The sequence below is a fragment of the Urocampus carinirostris genome, chromosome 7 (genome assembly GCF_059441175.1).
Source record: "Urocampus carinirostris isolate Australia breed hairy pipefish chromosome 7, RoL_Ucar_1.0, whole genome shotgun sequence".
In the NCBI taxonomy this organism is placed as follows: Eukaryota; Metazoa; Chordata; class Actinopteri; order Syngnathiformes; family Syngnathidae; genus Urocampus; species Urocampus carinirostris.
Window position 1 is genome coordinate 33,090,800 of NC_142355.1, and position 19,928 is coordinate 33,110,727.

Below are 19,928 nucleotides of genomic sequence, written 5' to 3' on the forward strand. Positions count from 1 at the left end.
GTGTTTAGAGAATCAAAAATATCGAATTGTTATATCACTTTAAAAAGACAATTAGCACAAAAAAAATCTATTGCTATCTCCTTTACATCAAATTGTTACATTTGTATTTGATTCGTGTGAAGTAGTCATTATTTAATTCAATTTTTAATTCTTGTATTCGATAAAAATTAAAAAAATGTGTGGGTTGGAAATCTAGCTAACAAGCTAATAGGCTTACTTTAAAGTTGCTAATTGGCACTCTATGTCACTATATTAGGATTAGTTAGATAGTAAAAGTAGAAGAAAACATTCTTGATGACATTCCTAGTTGTCAATATTTAATGACATTCTGAATTCCGGTTTTAAATAACTACCATTATTATGTTGGCAAGCTAGCTATCAAGCTAAGAAGTTGCTAATTGGCACCCTAGCTTGCTATATTAGAATTAGTCACGTAGTACCGGTAGAAGAAAACTTTTTAAGTTGTCATTAACGACATCAATTTTACATTTTCCTTTTCAATAAAATACTATTTTTAGGTTTTACAACCTTGGGTTCTACAACCTAAAATGTTACCATTTTTGGTTGTAGCCAGCAAGCTTCTTAGCAAGGTCTTGCTAATTAGCATTCTAGCTCACTATATTGGGATTAGACAGATAGTACAAGAAAAAAAAATTATATGATACAACTTCTAAATTTGGGAATGAGATTTATCAACTGAAAATTTTACAGATTCAAAAAAATACTATTTTTAGGTAGACGAGCTAGCTAGCAAGCTAATAGAAATGTGTCAGTTTGTCTGTGATTGTTTTATATTTTATCACCCTGAACATAAAAAGACTAAACATCAATATCAGTACTGTTGCAAGAAAAAGACCTTCGATTAAAGAAATATTTTAATGAATCTTGCTATCTCACTAAGAAACGGCTGACATGCTAAATAGCAATCTAGCTCGCCTTATTATTAGTAGAAATTAAAGAAATTAAATTAAGAGAACATTCTATAGCTTATAAATTTTCAGTTGTTACTATTTAATTCAATTTACATTCTTGTATTAAATGAAATTCTAGGTTTGCTAGCTAGCTAGCTAGCTAGCTAGCCAGATTATTATGATTAGTCAGTTGGCTAGCTGTTCTTCTATATTTTAAAAACTGAATTTAAAAAAAACTGTTTCAGTAATCAGTGCTTTTGTCAGACAAAGAACAGAAATTAGAATCTTATTAAATCTAGCTAGCTTGTTAGGAAGTTGCTAAACATGCTAATATGTAATTTGGCTCATTATATTATTATTATGTAGTTAAAGTAAAATAAAACATGATTACTATGATGTAACTTTTCCAGTTGTCACTATTAAATCTAATTTTCCGTTCTTGTATTGAATAAAATTCTCTTTTTAGGTTGGCTAGCTAGCAAGCCAGCTAAGTATGATTTGTCAATTGGCTAGCAGTTGTTTTACATTTGATCACACTGATTAAAGATAGTGCTTCAATATAGTGTCTGAAAAAGAACCCAGATTAGAAAATACTTTTGGTGAATCTAACTAGCTTGCTCAGAAGTGCGCGAGCATGTATGTGACTCTCTTGGATGCGCTCAAACAAACTCTTTTTTTTCCTCTTTTTTGGGGGGATTTGGGTTGCCATATGGACTGTATTTGAAACGGTCCTTTTCTTACTTTCATCATTTTCATCCTAGAATGAAAGAGGCACGTACATAAAATCATTCTCCACCCCCCTTCTCTCGCCTCCTTTTTCTCCAGTCTTATTTACTCCGTGGCTGGAAAACCGATGATAAAAGTCGCATATAAAAGCAGATAAGCAAGGTGAAAAAATGTATAAAGGCTCTTTGAACTTAAATGGGCATTGTTAACACATATTTAATAGAAAAATAATTTAATATTAAACGTTTTAAGGACACCTTAAACTAAGCACCTCACCTTTCAAGTAAAACAAAACACGTATTCAATGCAACTTTTCAAGTTGTCGTTATTAGATCCGGTTTCCTGTTTATAAAAATAAATGCTATTTCTTGGTTGGCTAGCTAGCTATCAAGCTAATTATGATTTGTCAGTTGGTTGGTGGTTGTTTTACATGTTATCACACTGAATGAAAATAAACTGCTTCAATTTCGAAGACGTTGTGAAAAAAAGAACTTAGATTAGAAAATGTGTTGTTGAACCTCGCTAGCTTATTAAAAAGTTGCTAGTTGGCCATTAAAGGATTTTATACATTTGACTATGAAGGATTTTATACAATTGACTACAAGTTACATGTATTCAGTTTAATGTAATAAAGATATTTATAAAGATATATTCTCTTGTCTTTTTTGCTTTCTTTTCTGGACACATGCGTGGCCAATAACATTTATAGTCGGGAGTAACTTGTTAAATTGGGTGTGAGTCTGAATTTCGACTTCACGGGCACTTTTTATAACACCTATGATATCCTGAACGAGATACGAAGAGACCCAGGATCTCCGTGGTCGGCCACCCCACCTACAAAGCGACGTAGACGGCGTAGGGACATGTGCGGGGAAGTGTGTGAAGTGTGCGAAGCCGAAGGAGTCGCATCGGCGAAACGACAGAGAAGGACACGAAGATGTGCCTAATTCCACCATTATTTCTTCATCGATCTTGCCGGTCAACTGACGCCTGAAACTCTACCGACGCCTGAAACTCAACACGCCCGAACGGCGACATCTTGTGACGATCTCTAGAAAGACTTCGGCTAAGTTACGATTCAGCAAAGCTAAAATTTGGTCTTTTAAATATTGGATCGCTTGCTCCTCAAGCTTTACTTGTTGATAATATTATTCGTGATTACAAACTTAACTTGATTGGTCTATGTGAAACTTGGTTAAGATCGGATGAGTTTTTATCATTAAATGAGGCTTCTCCTCAAGACTACGTGAGCAGCCATGTAGCACGCTCTTTGAAGAAGGGTGGCGGTGTCGCGCTAATTTCTGAAAAAACTCCTCGCACCTCTAATAATTATAATGCGTTCGAGGCTCTTATTATGCGGTCCTCTGTATTATCAATTTATGTAGTAACTAGTTATCGCGCTCCAGGGTCATACTCAGCTTTCTTAGATGAATTCTCTGAACTTTTGTCTGACCTAGTCACCTATGCAGACAAAATAATAATTATGGGGGACTTTAACATTCATATGAACTTCCCACTCAGTTCACTTACTGTTGCGTTTCGGTCTCGAATTGATGCATTTGGTTTTAATCAACTGGTTGATTTGCCAACTCATAAAGATGGAAACACGCTAGACTTGGTTCTGACTCGAGGAGTTTCAACCTCAAACATGACGGTGTTACCGTGTACTACTGTTATTTCTGATCACTATTTAGTTACATTCGAGGTGCTAGCTAAAAGTATTACTAAAACAGCTGAAGGACTTAGCTGAAGCAATATAAGCACTGGCACTGTTTCTGAGCTCTCCGATCTTCTTTCAGGAGCAGTTGCGTCCTTTCCTTCATACAAAGGCTCTATCGACTCACTCCTGAATGAGGTTAATGCTACCCTAGCTAGTGTCCTGGGTTCGGTATCGCCCATACGGCTTAAATCACGACCTAAAAGACGCACGCCTTGGTTTACTGATGAAACGAAATCCCTTAAACAAGAATGCAGGAAATCTGAAAGAAAATGGCGCGCTACCAAGCTTGAGGTTTTCCATCAAACCTGGTGTGACAGCTTGTTTAAGTATGAAGCGGCCCTTGCCTCTGCAAAATCAGCCTACCTTTCGAAGGTGATTGCGTCACAAAAGAACAATCCCAAATTCTTTTTGACACTGTAGAATCGCTTACAAGGCAACAGATTATCCCAGATAGTTCCACCCATTCAGCCCATGACTTTATAGTCTTCTTTAATAAGAAGATTAAATGCATAGAGGAAGAAATTCACATGTTTAAGGGCTGAAATCTATAGATGCACGACATGGTGGCTGTCCAGGGAATTTGTCCCGATTTAGTGAACTCATCTCATCTCATTAGCTGCACCGCTTATCCTCAGTAGGGTCGCGCGGGTGCTGGAGCCCATCCCAGCAATCATCGGGCAGTGGGCAGGGGACACCCTGAAGTGGTTGCCAGTCAATCGCAGGGCACACAGGGACAGACAACTCGCTCGCTCATTCACACCTAGGGACAATTTGGACCGGCCAATCCACCTGAAATGCATGCCTTTGGAATGTGGGAGGAAACCGGAGTGCCCGGGGGATACCCCCGCAAGCACAGGGAGAACATACAAACTCCGCACAGTAAGTCCTGTAGCTGGATTTGAACCCACACAGGAGGTTCCCAAGACCTTAGAACTGTGCCGCACACGCGCTAACCACTGTGCCGCCGTGCTGCCCGATTTAGTGAACTGTGATAATCTTGATAATCTTAAACAGGTGGTGAATACGGCCGAACCGACAACTTGCCTGTTGGACCCGCTTCCGGGTCCGCTTATTAAAGGTCTTTTTGGGGTCCTTGGACCTTCAGTTCTAAATATTATAAACATATCACTCTCCTCAGGTGTACTTCCAGTGGCCTTTAAGTCCGCTGTTATTAAACCTACACTGAAACGACCCAACCTTGATCCAGAAAACTTATGTAATTGTAGACCTGTGTCAAACCTACCGTTTCTTTCTAAAGTACTTGAAAAAGCAGTGGCACAGCAGCTGAATGATTTCATATCCAAGAACAATCTTTTTGAATCAATGCAATCAGGATTCAGGGATAACCACTCTACTGAGACAGCGCTGATTAGGGTAACCAATGATCTCCTACTGGCAATGGACTCTGGTGCTTCATCACTTTTGCTGCTGCTGGACCTTAGTGCTGCTTTTGACACACTGGACCATAATATCTTTCTAGAACGGTTGAAAAAATGGATTGGTCTCTCAGGAACCGTCCTCTCTGGTTCAGATCCTACCTCTCAGATAGGACGCACTGTGTTAAATATGGCGAAATGACAAATGAGCCCTTTAGTGTTACCTGTGGTGTTCCGCAGGGTTCAGTGCTTGGCCCCCTTCTTTTCAGCATTTACATGCTTCCATCAGGTGATATTATTCGCAAGTATAATATCAGTTTCCATTGCTATGTAGATGACACTCAACCATATCTCCCGATGGAGGAATCTGCCACACTAAACTGTGCAAATTTGGAGGCCTGCCTTACTGAGATAAAAGAGTGGATGTCACTCAATTTCTTGCGTCTTAACTCTGAAAAGACCGAAATGTTAGTTATTGGTCCATCTAAATGCCGCGACTTATTCTCAAAAACTGCTGTGAACATTGACAAATGTCACATCACACAGAGTGACTCAGTTAAAAATTTACGTGTCATATTTGACCCTGATCTATCCTTTGAAATGCATGTAAAGAAAATTACTAGAACCGCTTTCTTCCATCTTCGTAACATTGCTAAAATTCGTCCCATGCTGTCTCAATCGGATGCGGACATTATAACTCACGCGTTTGTTACCTCCCGTCTTGATAACTGTAATGCACTACTCTCCGGTCTACCGAAGTCCAGAATCAAGAGTCTTCAGCTGGTACAAAATGCTGCAGCGAGGCTTTTAACTAGGACAAAAAGTCCGATCACATCACGCCGATTTTGGCTAACCTGCATTGGCTCCCTGTTAGCCGAAGATGTGATTTCCAGGTTCTCTTAGTATTATACAAAATCATACATGGACTTGACCCCTCATATCTTTCAGATCTGATTTCCCCCTATGTTCCGGTCCGAAGCCTTCGTTTTGAAAGCGCCGGTCTACTGGTAATCCCAAGAGCCAAGAAGTGTTCCGTTGGTTCGAGAGCATTCTCCATCCGGGCACCGGTGCTGTGGAATGCTCTTCCCCGTGAGATCTGATCTGCAACCTCAGTGGAAATGTTTCAATCTAAGCTTAAAACACAATTCTACTCTATAGCATATGAATAACCTAAACTTTTCGTGGACAATATCTCTGTATTATTTGTAATTGCAACATCCTTTGCTGTCTGGTAATCCAGAAAGGGGGATGCCACATGTGCAGTCCCTTCTCAAGGTTTCTTCATTTTCCCCATGTTGAGGTTTTTTAGTTTTTCCTTGCCCTCGTGTTGTTTCCAGATCAGGGGATGGTGTAATAATAGTCTGAAATAATAGTCTGTGCAATAACCTGTGCAGCCCTTTGAGACTCTTTGTGATTAAGGGCAATACAAATAATCATGACTTGACTTGACTTGACTGGTCAATATGGGTGACCTGTGCGAATTGTGTAGATCTAAGGAGAAAACAGATTGAGGGGGGGTGTACTTGTAACAAGTGATTGAGTTGGTGCATTCATTCATTATCTGCACCGCTTATCCTCGGTAGGGTCCCGGGGGTGCTGGAGTGCCCAGAGGAAACAAGCACGGGGAGAACATGAAAACGCCACACAAGAAGGTGCGATCTCATGACCTTAGAACTGTACCGTACTGTAGTATGCGCGGGTGTGAGTATTGGCAGTTCAACTGGCATGTTAGTAGTGAGGAGCTTGCCTGTAGCCGATCAGGGTAGAGAATGATTAAGGGCTATACAAATAAAAATGATTTGACTTGACTACTGACTGTGCTTTAATTCAATGTACAATAAAAGGTCAGGGAAGGCTGTTTGAAATGCATAAGTGCAGATGTATTGTACAGGACTTCTGATAACAGGATGCGTGGGTGTGCTGACGCAGAACGACCAGACGTCGGGGCGCTGTTGTGTGAGATTGTTGAGCACAGGCGGCTGCCTTGGCGCACCCATGGGAGGAGCCGACACGCTATCCTGCGAGGAGAAGACAACCAATAAAAGAAAGCTAAAGTTAGCTGCAGATGACACTTAGCCAATAGCGGAATAGTAGGTTATCTTTGCTCTGTTTGTTGAAATGTATGAATGATCCTGGGCAACTCGGATGGGGGTCGTCTCCTGTTGGATACACTTAGATCTGCTGTTAGGAATAAATCCGCTCCTGTGTGGAATTGCCGGCTTCCTGGTAATTTCTCTCAAAACGAGCGTACATAATTGTTGGATGAATGTCGGTCGTGTTTGGTTAATGGAGTCAGAAAACTAATTCGAAAATTTTGGTAAACGTTTGGTACATTCTAATAGTCAAAATTCCAACACCGTCTAGGTTACGATTAGCTCGATAGTAAAAGCAGGTGGGAAAACATTCTACTTATAAGTTCTAAGTTTTGCATCACCAAAGCTAATAATAGGTAGTATAAGCTATATGAGAGGAAAACATGTTGTCTTTCTTGCTAACAAGCTTTTGAAGTTCTTTGTTAGCATGCTAGCTTTATGATGGCTGGCCCATTGCCAAGAAAAGATACTTTTAGGTAAATTTCTTAAATGGCCGGGGCTAAAAAAGAAGTATAAATACAATAAATGTCATTGCTTGACAACAACAAGGCCTTTTTGGAATGTTCCACATTTTTTTGCTCTAGCGGCGTCATTATTGTGTCAACATGTTAGCTTGCGTGTCGTCCAAAAACAATCCCCCTTCCCTAACTGGCAGCAAAAATGCCCGGTGAGCGCTGAGAACGTGTAATTACATGTTGTTTGACACGGCACCTATTGCGATACATGTGTTCACTTCGCAAGACAAACACATTACTTGAATGAATGGATGAGAAGAAGAGTGTTAGTTCAGGACTCGATTGGGTTTGTCCGTTACACCAAAAGGGTGGGAATCCTTTCTCTTTATATTTTGTGGCCGCTCATCAGCTCTATTAGCATGTTTATTGAAAACAAAGAAAGATATGGAGGAAGGGAGGGAGGAGGGAAGGAAGGAAGGAAGGAAGGAAGGAAGGAAGGAAGGAAGGAAGGAAGGAAGGAAGGAAGGAAGGAAGGAAGGAAGGAAGGAAGGAAGGAAGGAAGGAAGGAAGGAAGGAAGGAAGGAAGGAAGGAAGGAAGGAAGAGAAAGAGAGAGACAGAGAGAGGGAGCAAGAAAGCAAAGAAAGAAAGAAAGAAAGAAAGAAAGAAAGAAAGAAAGAAAGAAAGAAAGAAAGAAAGAAAGAAAGAAAGAAAGAAAGAAAGAAAAAGATGAAAGTAAGAAAGAGAAAGATGAAAGAAAGAAAGAGCAACAAACAGAGATGAAGAGAGAAAGAGAAAAAAGAGAGGGAAAAGGGTGAAATAGAGTGAGAGATAGAAAGAATGGGGGGAAAAGAGGGACAGAGAGTGGGAAAGAAACAGAAAGAAGCAATATAAAGAGACACAAAGCTAGGGACAACGTAAAATAATTAGTGAGAGAGCAAAAGAGTAAGAGCGTCAGAGAAAGAAATGAAAGAAGGACAGAAAAAGAGAGAGAAAGAAAAAAATGAGAGAGGGAGAAATACAAAAATTTGGGGAGCAAGATAGTACTAAAGAGAGAATTGGAAAAAAGAAAGAGAGAGAGTGAGCAAAAAAGGAGATGGAGGGAGATAGAGAGCGAAAGAGTGAAAGACAATGCAAAAGGGAAAGGGAAAAAGAAAGAGAAAGCAAAATGAAGACAGAATGAAAGAAAGTGAGCTAGAGAAAGAGTGAGCAAAATGAAAGGAGTGGGGAAAGAAAGAGGGGGAGAGACTGAAAGAGAAAAAGAAAGGAGGAAAGACTGTAATAGATAAAAAAGAGGGAGAAAGGGGTGGAAGAGAGAAATAAAGTGAGCTAGAGAGAGAGAAGGAAAGAGAGAAAGAGTGAGCATAAAGAAAGAGATGGAGAAAGAGGGGGATGAAAATATAGTTGGATAATACCAAACATGACTTGACAGCTATGTTCCCTCTAGGCTGAAGAAAATACATCTGGCGCATAAACAACATCAACATAACGTATTAATTAATATCTAATATTAGACGTAATCTAATATAATTAATTCGCCCAACAATATTGTTTTTTTTTGTTTCTCACTCAATGAGTGACGGGTGTCTAGCCAACGATACAATACAGTTCACTTACGGAACAAAGCCAATCATGGCATAGATGGTGCTTGCGTCTGCGCCTCGCCTATATGCGCTGTGCAGGTTAGCTAGCGGGTTAATACATGCTATTATAAACCCCGCATCATGGCGAAACGAACAGGTAGCGACACATCCACCCACCAAGCCACAGGAAAAAAGAAATGCAGTTCTTTTAAGTTGGAATGGTTGTGCAAATGGAAGAAAAAGCGGTGAAATTGGGTGAGATTTTTTCTTTTTCAAGTGAGAAAGGTCTACTCTGCAACACATTTTATTTCGCTTTTCGTATTTCCGTAGCATTATTACTGCAGTATTTTAGCAGTATTTCCGTAGTAGTATTTTCGTAGGGGAATTGATGTGGTATTATATAGTTGTATTTTGGTCGTAATATTGTAGTTGTATTTCTGTAGTGTTACAGTAGTATTTCCATTGATGTATTTCTGTAGTATTTTTTAAGTATTTTTCTGTCATATTTTTTAGTGTTATTTGTGTAGTATTCTTGTATTATTTCTGTAGTGTTTTGTAATGTTTCCATAGTGGTCTTTCTGTAGTATTTTTGTTAGTATTGCTTGCACAAATCATTGTGCAAAATGTGAATGTTTTATTGTGAGCAAAATGTTATGTCTGAAAGGTGTATATGTCTCATATCTTCCAGAAAAGGACCCTAAGTCAGGCCAAAGCAGGACTCTCACATACTGTATAACATCTACACATCCCATTTTTCAGATTTTTGTCTTTTTTTTAAAGTGGACCAAATCACTTATTTAAAAATAAAGTGTGCATTTCTGATGTTGCTCACAGTAGTCCTCAGTTTGCTCAGGGAGCTTGTGTGTTTGATCAGATACACGAAAAATTAGAGGGAACATAGCTTGACGGTACGTCTGCCACACACTTGCCTGGAGTCAGTTAGTCAAGCATCAAGCCAACTAGTCAAGCAGTCAGTCTGTTGGGGAGGGGGCTTCGGTTTGTAGACTCCCCTTAAAGCTTTGTCTCCATAAAAAGGGCCCAGACACAACATTGGCTGGCCCCCGGCCCCTCACAATGGCCCTCAGTACAAAGGGCCACACACTGGGACAATGGGACGGCCTCTGCGTGGGGGTGGACGACTTGACCTGAGGTTACCCACCTGCACTCTTCAGGACCCGACCGAGCCTGCAATATTCCTTTCGTATTTATTTCGGAATGAAGTAAAGATACATTCGGTAGTTGACTTTTAAAAAGGCGTGTTTGAGGACCCCTAAACCTCAGGCAGGGGTCCTTTGAAAACCAGGACCACTATCCTGTATTTAGTGGACTATAAAGTGTGTTTACCAGTGGACGAGAACTGAGTAAACAAACAATGGACGGTTCACTAATTTGTTCTCTGTACGTCCCCCCGAATGCATTGCAGGTGCGTTTCGGAAGTTTCGTTCTGAAAAGGCGTACGAGAGGGCACCTATGCCCCGGGCTGGGTCTTTCCATGTATAAGATGACGAAATGTTTTCCATTTTCACCGATAGTACTAAATTGGCCTCACCTCTTCAGTCGCTCACTTGATACGACGCACTTTGGGTAATAGGTTTGATTCCTGGTAAAAACAATGGACTTTGTTTTGGTTCACTCAATGGAATGTTTGAAATGAGCATGCTCGAAACAAAATAGTTCACAGATCATTTCTAACCACATCCTTAGTAGGTCAACTGATGTGACGCGTGACTGACACTCTTTGGGCCTTAGGTTCAATCCCCGGGTTGAAAAATGAGCCTGTTTTAGTTCACTCGCTGTGGTTTTCAAATTGAAACAAATGAGAGACACACGGAGAGAAGGATCAAAAGAAAGAGAGCAAGAGAGAGAGAAAGGGAAAGAAATGGAGAGAGCAAACATAAGAGTGTGAGAAACAGATAAATAAGAAGAAGGTTGGTTTAAGATCGGGTAATTGTGTCATTGTAATTCTGTGCAGTCCTTTGAGACTGTTTTGTGATTAAGGGCTATATAAATAAATGTGACTTGACTTGAAAGAGGGATAGAAAGAGAGCTATATGTTGAAAAAGGAAAGAAACGGGAAAAGAAAGAGGCGAAAAGACGGCAAGAGAAAGAAAGCAAGAAAGAGGGAGAAAGCAATTCACTGTAAATGAATAGTGTGAGAGCAAGCGAGAGAGAGAGAGAGAGAGAGAGAGAGAGAGGGAGGGAGAAAGAGAGAGGGAGAAAGATAGGTTGAAAACGAGTGAAGAAAAAAAGGAAAACAAGGGGGAAAAAAGAGGAAAAAGAAGGCAAGAGAAAGCAAGAGACAACGTAAAATAAATAGTGTGAGAGAGAGAGAACAAGCGGGAGAAAGAGAGAGGTTGAAAAAGAGGGTTAAAAAGAAAGGGGAAAAAAGAAGGCAAGAGAAAAAAGCAAGAGATAATGTTAAAGAAATAGTGTGAGAGTGAGATAGAAAAGTAGAGGGAGAGAGAGTAAGAAAGAGAGGTTGAAAAAGGGTGAAGAAGGAGGGAAAGAAATGAGAATATAGAGGTAAAAGAGGGCAAGAGAATAAAAGCAAGAAAGAAAGAGAAAGCAAGAGACAATGTAAAATAGTGTGAGAGCAAGCGAGAGAGAAAGAAGGAAAAAGAGAGATAGGTTGAAAACGAGTGTGGAAAAACAAGGAAAAGAAAGAGGAAAAAAGAAGGCAAGAGGGAGAAAGCAAGAGACAACGTAAAAGAAATAGTGTGAGAGCCAGTGAAAGAAGGGGAAGAGAGAGAGGTAAAAAAATTGTATCTTTTAGCGGCAGTAGCTCAGGAGGTAGAGCGCTTGTCTTGGGATTCGATTCCCGGCTCCTCCGTGTTATATGTCGAAGTGTCCCGAATGCATGGCTGATGCTGCTATCGGTGTGTGTGAATGGGTAAGTGTGAAGTACATTGTAAAGCGCTTTGGGAGGTCTTTGTTAACTTGAAAAGCTCTATATAAATGAAGAACAATCACTATTGGTGCTGTTATGCATCCCAACCAAAATTTTACCCCTTACCCTAACTTAGTAGGCTACAATTGAAAATTTCGATTTCTTTGCTTTATCTTCCACAGGCAAGCACCTCACTACTAACATAGATTGATCGATAGATACTTTATTCATCCCCGTAGGGAAATTCCAACTTCTAGCAGTATCCTTGTGTTGAAAAGAGAACAATAATAAAGTAAAAGGAATATAATACATGAATACCCAATGTAACGTGTTGATATAGAGCACAGGTGTCGAACAAATCGGGCCCGCTAAGGGATAGAATCCGGCCCGCGAGACAACACTCAGAGAAGCGCAGGAGAAAAACAAGCTGCAAGTTGACATATGTCAACTTGGTGTTGCCAAAGCCAGGTGCCTCTCACAAATGCTGTACTTATATTTCTTTCTTTCTCTTTTTTCTCTCACTTTCACCCTCTCTTTCACTCTCTCTGTCTCTTTTTCTCTTTCTTTGTTCCTCTTGGTATTTTTCTGTCTTTTTACCTTATTTTACTCTCTTCCTTTTTCTCTCTTTCTCTTCCATTTTCCTTTTATTTCTTTCCTTCTCATTTCTCTCCTCTCATTCGCTCTCTTTCTCTTTTTTCCCCCTCTCTCACTATTCCTCTTTTTATCTCTTGGTTTTCATGCTTTTCTCTCTCTCTCGCTCTTGCTTTTCTCTCTCTCTGTCTCTCTTTTTCCCTTTCTTTGTTCCTCTTGGTCTTTTTACCTTCTTTTGCTCTCTTCCTTTTCTCTCTCTCTTCCATTTTCCTTCTCCTTTCTCTCCTTCTCTCTTTTGCTTTATTTCTCTTTTTTCCCCCTGTCTCACTATTTCTCTTTTTATCTCTTGTTTTTCATGCTTTTCTCTCTCTCTCTCCCTCCTTTCCACCCCTTTTCTCCCACTCTCTTTCACTCTCTGTGTCTCTCTTTTCCTCTTTCTTTGTTCCTCTTGGTCTTTTTACCATCTTTTGCTCTCTTCCTTTTTTCTTTTTCTATCTTTCTCTCTTTCGTTTTCCTTCTCCTTTCTCTCCTCTCTTTCGCTCTATTTCTCTTTTCTCCTCCTCTCTCACTATTCTTCTTTATATATCTTGGTTCTCATGCTTTCTCTCCCTCTCTCTCTGTTTTTCTCTTTCTTTGTTCGTCTTGGTCTTTTTCTGTCTTTTTACCTTCTTTTGCTCTCTTCCTTTTTTTCCTTTTTCTATCTTTCTCTCTCTTCCATTTTCCTTCTCTTTATTTCCTTCCCCTTTTTCTCCTCTCTTTCGCTCTATTTCTCTTTTTCCCCCTCTCTCACGATTTCTCTTTTTATCTCTTGGTTTTCATGCTTTTTCTCTCTCTCTCTCTTTTTCCTCTCGTTCTCCTTTTCTCTCTTTGTCCTACCTTCTCTCTCTCTCTCTTATTTCTTTATCTTTTCTTCTTTCTCTCTAATCTACCCTTCCGGCCCCCGAGACAATGTTAGTTCCAACGTGTGGCCCCCGAGTTAAAATGAGTTCGACTCCCCTGATATAGAGTATTTAAATAGTGCTAGATAAAATACACACTGTAATAAAAATAGGGTAATATGAATGTGGGGGTGCGGTTTAATGTGGGCTTTTACTCCCCTGGGTGGAGTTAAAGAGCCTCATGGCAGTTGAACGGTCCATAAGGCAAATACTCCCACCCGCGTACAGTTCTAAGGTCATGAGATCGGCACCTTCCTGTGTGGAATTTTCATGTTCTCCCCGTGCTTGTTTTCCTCTGGGCACTCCAGCACCCCCTTGACCCTACCGAGGATAATGAATGCACCAACTCAATCATTTGTTACGAATCCCCCCCAATCCGTTTTCTCCTTAGATCTACACAATTCGCACAGGTCACCCATATTGACCACAAAAGAATTGTTTCCACACCTTTCCAGTAAATACATTTTACCGTTCACTTTGACACAATTCAGTTTTGTACCGGTAGTCTATTCCCACGTCATTCTTCAGATTTCATTCGATATTTTTTAAAAATAAGGAAGCCACAAGACTTTTTTTGATTCAATTTGAACTTTTTTAATTGATTGCAACACATTTTTGAAACCGCACATTACCAAAAACAAAACAAATGCACAACAAATATCGTATTAGGCTCAGTTTGCAACCTTGTAGGAAAAACTACCACAAATAAGAGTCTTAAAAATAATACAATTAGAATAATAATAATAATAATAATAAATGCCACTTTGGATAACCGTGATTTAAAAAAAAAAATTCAATTTCTACAAAGTTTGACATAAATAAGTTAGTATAATTTCTCATTTTTGTGTTTTTTTTTGTTTTGTTTTTTTAAACAAAATAATGTACAGAGGAAATATTTACACAAAACGACACAGGCAATAGTGACTGCGTTTTCTCGGTGGTCCTCCGTCCGGTCCAGTTGGTCGAAAAAGCCGAGAATTTTTTTTAGACGCCAAAGTGAGGGTTCTCAGCAGGGTAAGTGCGAGAAAACACGGATTGAGTTCAAGCTTATCACAAAGTCAAACTAAGTGAAGTCAAGAAATTGGCGGCCACCGATTTATTCTTGCATCCGAATCGTTATTAAGGCAGAAGAGGCGCGATTTATGACATTCGCACCATTTCTTTTCCTTCTAAAGTATCTAACGACTCCGTGGTGGCGCGGGGAACAAAAATAAAATCCCCTGTCACAAGTTTTAGGGCCTTTTAAATAGAACAGAAATCGTTTTTTGCGAATGGAACAAAAAATATAGTCGCTACATTTGTACCGTTCTTCGGTTTGGAAGTGTGACGATACACGGTCAAGAATCCGAGCTATAGATAATGTACGTATCCATCTATATTAGGAGATATCTATAAATAACCTTTTATTAAAAAAAAAAAAAAAAAAAAAAAAAAAAAAAATCATCTTTCGGTAAATAAAAAACAGCATTTTGGAAAAAAAAAAAAATCAAACTACACTGCAATTCTTCAAGTCAAATCAAAATTCACACCGTGTCTATATTTTTATAGAATATATATATATACATATATATATATATATTTATAAAGTATAAAGGATTTCTCAAATCACAATGTTGTTTTATGTGCTACATACAGAGAGAAATTATAATTTATATACACACACACAGGTAGTACAAAACATAAGCTAATTGCACGCTGCTACATCCACTGCTTTTTTCCGAGGCAGTAACTTTTACACAAAAAGCCAAAAACAAAAAAACAAAACAAAAAAAAAAACACCATTGAGTGCCACAACTTAGTGTTTTTTTTTCCATAATCAGTGCTTCAACAGCGTCCTCGAGGAGAGCTGATATATTTCTCAAGATGTGTGTACTTCCTCTTCTTCCCGATGAGAGAAAAAAAAATTGGAAATTAAATAAAGTCAACCCACGCCACCGGAGGTAAGACGAGGAAGTGCGGGTTTGGCTCTGTGTGAAAAAAAAAAAACAGGGGTTATTTATGAATACATGAATAAATCACTGGGAAATAGTTGACATTTTACACATTTAGTAGACACTGTAAATAAGGAGAGAAGACATCAATGGATTTTAAACAGCCCAAACCTCATAAGAAATTCAACCCTGTTCTAAAAGCCCTCTCCTGAGCCCATTCGAATAGTTGACATTTTACACGTTTAGTAGACACTCCAAATAAGGAGAGGAGACATCAATGGATTTTGAACAGCCTAAACCTCATAGGAAATTCAGACCTGATCCAAAAGCAGATCCGCCTTAGAGGATGTGGAAAATCAAAGATCAGCAACATGATTGGCCAATAGTGAAATTGATGTTAACAGTGCAATTATTTGAGGTATAGTAGTCCAAGCAAAATTTTGTTTCCTATGCAATCTCTTTTGCAAGTGTTCAATATTAACAACAAAATAAACCTATCCATCCATCTATATATATTTTTTTTAACAAATGAATAATAGAGCATTGGAAATATTTCAGAATGGACAAATTTGGTATTTTTAAATTATTGTGCCTTTTTTTATGTCGAAATTGGTTCTTACACAATGTCGCATAAACAGACACAGCACAATCCTGCTGTTACTGCAAGTGTCCAGCAGATGGCACTTATCAACATCGTCAATATAAAAATGAGCATTGCCTTATTTTAGTCTTTTTTCCTTCGTCGCATACAGCGATACCCGAATAAATATTTGAACACATCGTCATTTGTTTAAAAAAAAAAATGTCATTTTTGCATCTGTGTTCGTACGAAAAATCGGAACTAATACAAAACCGAACTACTACCTTGCCTACTCAGCTAGTGTTATTTCGCGAGGGATCGTCAATAAAACAGGTGCTGGAAATTAATTGAGATTTTTAGGGTTTTATTGCTTTTTCTCACCAAAAATAATGGATCCAAAGAAACTTGGTGGTAACGGGATGGAAAAGAGGACAGCGGTGGGAAAAACTAAGAAAATGGTTCCAAAATACAAGGCAATACCGCCCCCTGCTGTCAGTTTTTAGCTTAAAAATCCTTATGATCTAAACATTTAAACTATTGTTTATGATCACCTTCCATTTAAATTTTGGGTACTCAGGGTTGTTTAGGTACTCATATTATCTATATTTTGGGTCTTTTGGAATACGAATGTAAAATAAATACTATTTCTTCGTATGAGGGGAAAAAAAGAATTCCAGGCTCACCGTTCAAACGCCCATTTCGAACAGATTATAGTACCGAGGTAAAAATGTAAATTGACCGCAAAATGACATTATTAACGATATCTATTATATATTTAGTGTTTTAGGGATGCTAATGTAACAGAAATACAGTACATACAAAATTCCATCTTGACATAAAATCCATTATCCTTAATGTTTAGCATATTATTACAACATGGAATAATAAATTATTACTACATAACACAATATAAACTAGAAACGTGCATTTTGAAATTTAATACAAATAAGTGTTATCCAATGTTTTCCCAGTTTCGTAATCCGCAAACCCTGAGTCCAAAAGGTAACCCAAATACGAGATTATGGAGCCGTCACGTGCAATAAACATATCTTTGTTTGTTATCGAGAGATTTCTTACCACGTAAACATTCCATCGAGGCAAAAAAAGCAAAGTTTTTAGTCCATCAAGAAAGAAAAACGACTAAAACGTGTAAATTCATCACCTAAAAGCACTACAAATTTGCACTTGTATGTCGGCCTGGAGAGGGATGGGCGCATCGAGGCTGTACTTTCCCAAGACACACCACAGGAAATGCTGCCCTGACAACCCTAGTGGTTAAGGGATCCATCCTCCCACATGTACTCAAGGTTAACTTTTCCCATCAATCATTCAAAAATAATACAGAAAAAGACATGGATGAAATGTTATGTTGACATGAAAACGACATCACGCAACAACAATATGTTCAATAATGTTACAAAAATCTCATATTTCTTTCAACACAGTCAAACTTTTCCAGTATGTATCTTTTTAAGTAACATAAAAAGACTAAAAGTGAAGTTTCTGTGACACGAAAGCGACGGCATGCATGCAACCAAAATGAAATCAAATATACAGCTCCATAAGTGCGCCAAAAGCTCGTCTGTTTTCCAGCACTTGACAATCAGGGGCGTAGCCAGATGTGCGCGCGAGGGGACAACCCCCACCCCTCCCCTACGCCTGCACGCGCACGAGGGGCAGTGGCTGCTGACGTGTTACTACTACTACTACTACGCAGGCGCGCGCACGCGAGTTGTTTACAACTTTTACCAACCAGGTGCAGCGAAAAAAAGGAAAAACGGCCTGAGTGCGCATGCGCGTCATTTTTCCAAAACAACACTAGTGAAACTTCGACATACATGAAAATAACAATCAAAAAAAAACATTTATTAATATTAAAATTATTTAGGACGACATTTGTGTTGATATTTAGAAACTAATAAAAAATAATAATAAAGGAAAGTGACTTTTACTGAGAACCCAAAATGACTTCTTACCGAGCGTTTCACGTTGGCCTCCCCGGGCTTCCGCTGCTTTTTCTGGGCGTTCGCTCCGCGGAGCGACTCCGGTTCGGGCTGCTATGCGGCTTCTTACTTAGGGTCGAAGGTTCTGGAGGGGGAAAGTAATGAGAAGTGTCACCAGGCTGGAGGGGTAAGGACACAAAAAGTAGTCCGGGGGAGGGAAGATAATAAGAGGGGTGTTATGTACCGTGACAGGCAGGTCTCTTCCTCGCGGGGAACGACGTCGTATCACCGCCAAAGTCCTCCGCGGTTTCCACGCCGACAAGCCGGTGGTTCCCGTTAACATCCACACGGTTCGTCGTCGCACTCCCCGTCCGCTCGAAGCTCCTCGGCGGCCGCGTATAAAAGTCCGGCAGGTCGCGCGAGTCCACCACTTCCCAGAGGATCCGGGCGTCGTTATCCAAGGGGCGGTGTGAGGCGAAATCGAAGCTCCACTTCGCCGCGGCGGCCTCCTCCTGCTCCCGCAGGTGAGCTTTGAAATCCCTCCGGAGCTCGTCGTGGTCCACGGAGCCGAAGAGGATCCGGCAGGCCGAGGGTTTGGGGTGCTCGGGCAAGCGCGTCTCGCTCCGCTCCAACGTCGGGCTCCCGCTGGAAAGTCGAACGTCGGACATGTTTCCTTCTCCGTTTTAATCCTCCTCGCCGCCTCCGAGAAAAGACACGAAAACAGCTGGGAGCGTCCACTTTGATATGGGTGTGAGGGGGAGGTGGGACAAGTCCCCGCTGGGTAGGGTCCCAAAAAAATGAGGACGAATTTAGAGGCGTCAAATGGTGAAGAAACAGCTGTTCACGCCATTCAAACGCAGCTCCGTCGCTTTATATCCAAACGAGTGAAGAAAATCTCCCCAAACTGCAAATGGACCTTCCCCGAAGCCAATATGGCGATCGACTACTCCGACTTTGAGAGCTTGACTGCGGAGTAAAGGGAGGGGCGTGGTCGCTTTCAATGATTGACAGGCAGGCGCAGCTTCAACATAAAAGCAGGCTCTGATTGGTCCTGAGCTTTTTGAGCCCGCCTACTTTTCTTAAAGCAGTCTACGTGTGATCGGAGAGGCGGGGCTGACGCGCCCCCTTCACTTGTTTTGCTCAATTTTTACGTGCGCCCATTTTGAAGAAAAAAAAAAAAAAGTTGACTTGCGACGGAGTAAAGAATTGGCGCATTCCATCACACGAGTTGTTATGAAACTACATTTGACACACAATAACAACTCTGTAAAGATTGCCTCTACTCATTCAGTATAGCTTATTTTTCTCTTACGTTTATCCTGGAGTGCCACTTCTAATCTCGTTGTAAACAACGTTCACTACCTTGTTATCAACCACAATAAAGACAATCTATTACAGACCGGGGGGAACAACATATGTTGGCCTGGAGAGGGACGGGCACCACCAGGCTGTAGTTGCCTAAGACGCACCACAGGAAATAAAGCCCCTAAGACCCCAGTGTTTAAAGGATCCAATCAACCATGAATAAAATAAATGACTTGGATTCATTGCCTTTGAATTGACAAATCACAAAACACTTTTAAATCAAAATGACCACATTCAGTCATATTTTTTTATGACCTGACAGTGGAGTGAATAGTTTGAAGGGGGTTGGAGTGTGATTTCACACGCGTGCTTGAGGTTTTCTTATTCCAGGATGAAAATGGTGAAAGTAAGAAAAGGACTGTTACAAACCCCTGAAACGGTGAAAACAGAAGAGTTTATTCAAGCGCACATAGTCACGTACTTGCACACGCAACAAAAGGGGCTTGACAATGATGAATTCAGCCAGAAGATGGAATAAGCAGGTAGAAAACTTTGAAGTTAAGCACAACATCTTTAAAGACCATCAGCATGAATGATCAAAAGTCCGAAAAAAAAAAAGTTTTATGGACACCTATTTATGATACTGTCCCCACTAATCAACATCAGCATTGTGCCCACAAACGTACAAAATTCAAACTTTGCTACGTTTGTGTGTATTTAGTTACATATTTAGGATTCCCGTCTGCTACTGGTCGACATCATACAAAATGCTGGTGTGCTATCAGTTAAACTACCTCTCACAATTATTTTCTGTCCCTTCATTCGGTTCAGGAGATGCCGTTTATTACATGTTGGCAACACAATACTGAAAATTTTTTGGGGGTACTGTAT

At 40.0% G+C, this 19,928-nt stretch overlaps 2 protein-coding genes across 2 annotated transcripts; one reads left to right on the top strand and one right to left on the bottom strand.

The window, feature by feature from the left end:
* Positions 1–1,673: 1,673 nt before the first annotated feature.
* On the top strand, positions 1,674–10,011 carry LOC148363036 (uncharacterized). The gene is made up of 3 exons (XM_088340574.1): positions 1,674–1,686; positions 2,693–3,291; positions 9,898–10,011. Exons 1-3 carry the CDS (start codon positions 1,674–1,676, stop codon positions 10,009–10,011), a joined length of 726 nt encoding a protein of 241 aa, XP_088196700.1.
* Positions 10,012–13,838: 3,827 nt separating this feature from the next.
* cdkn1bb (cyclin dependent kinase inhibitor 1Bb) lies at positions 13,839–18,699 on the bottom strand. The gene is made up of 3 exons (XM_088340614.1): positions 17,977–18,699; positions 17,766–17,877; positions 13,839–15,245 (listed from the first exon to the last, which is right to left on the bottom strand). The coding sequence occupies exons 1-2, from the start codon at positions 18,398–18,400 to the stop codon at positions 17,774–17,776; spliced, it is 528 nt and encodes a 175-aa protein (XP_088196740.1). The 5' UTR covers positions 18,401–18,699; the 3' UTR covers positions 13,839–15,245; positions 17,766–17,773.
* Between the last annotated feature and the right edge of the window lie 1,229 nt (positions 18,700–19,928).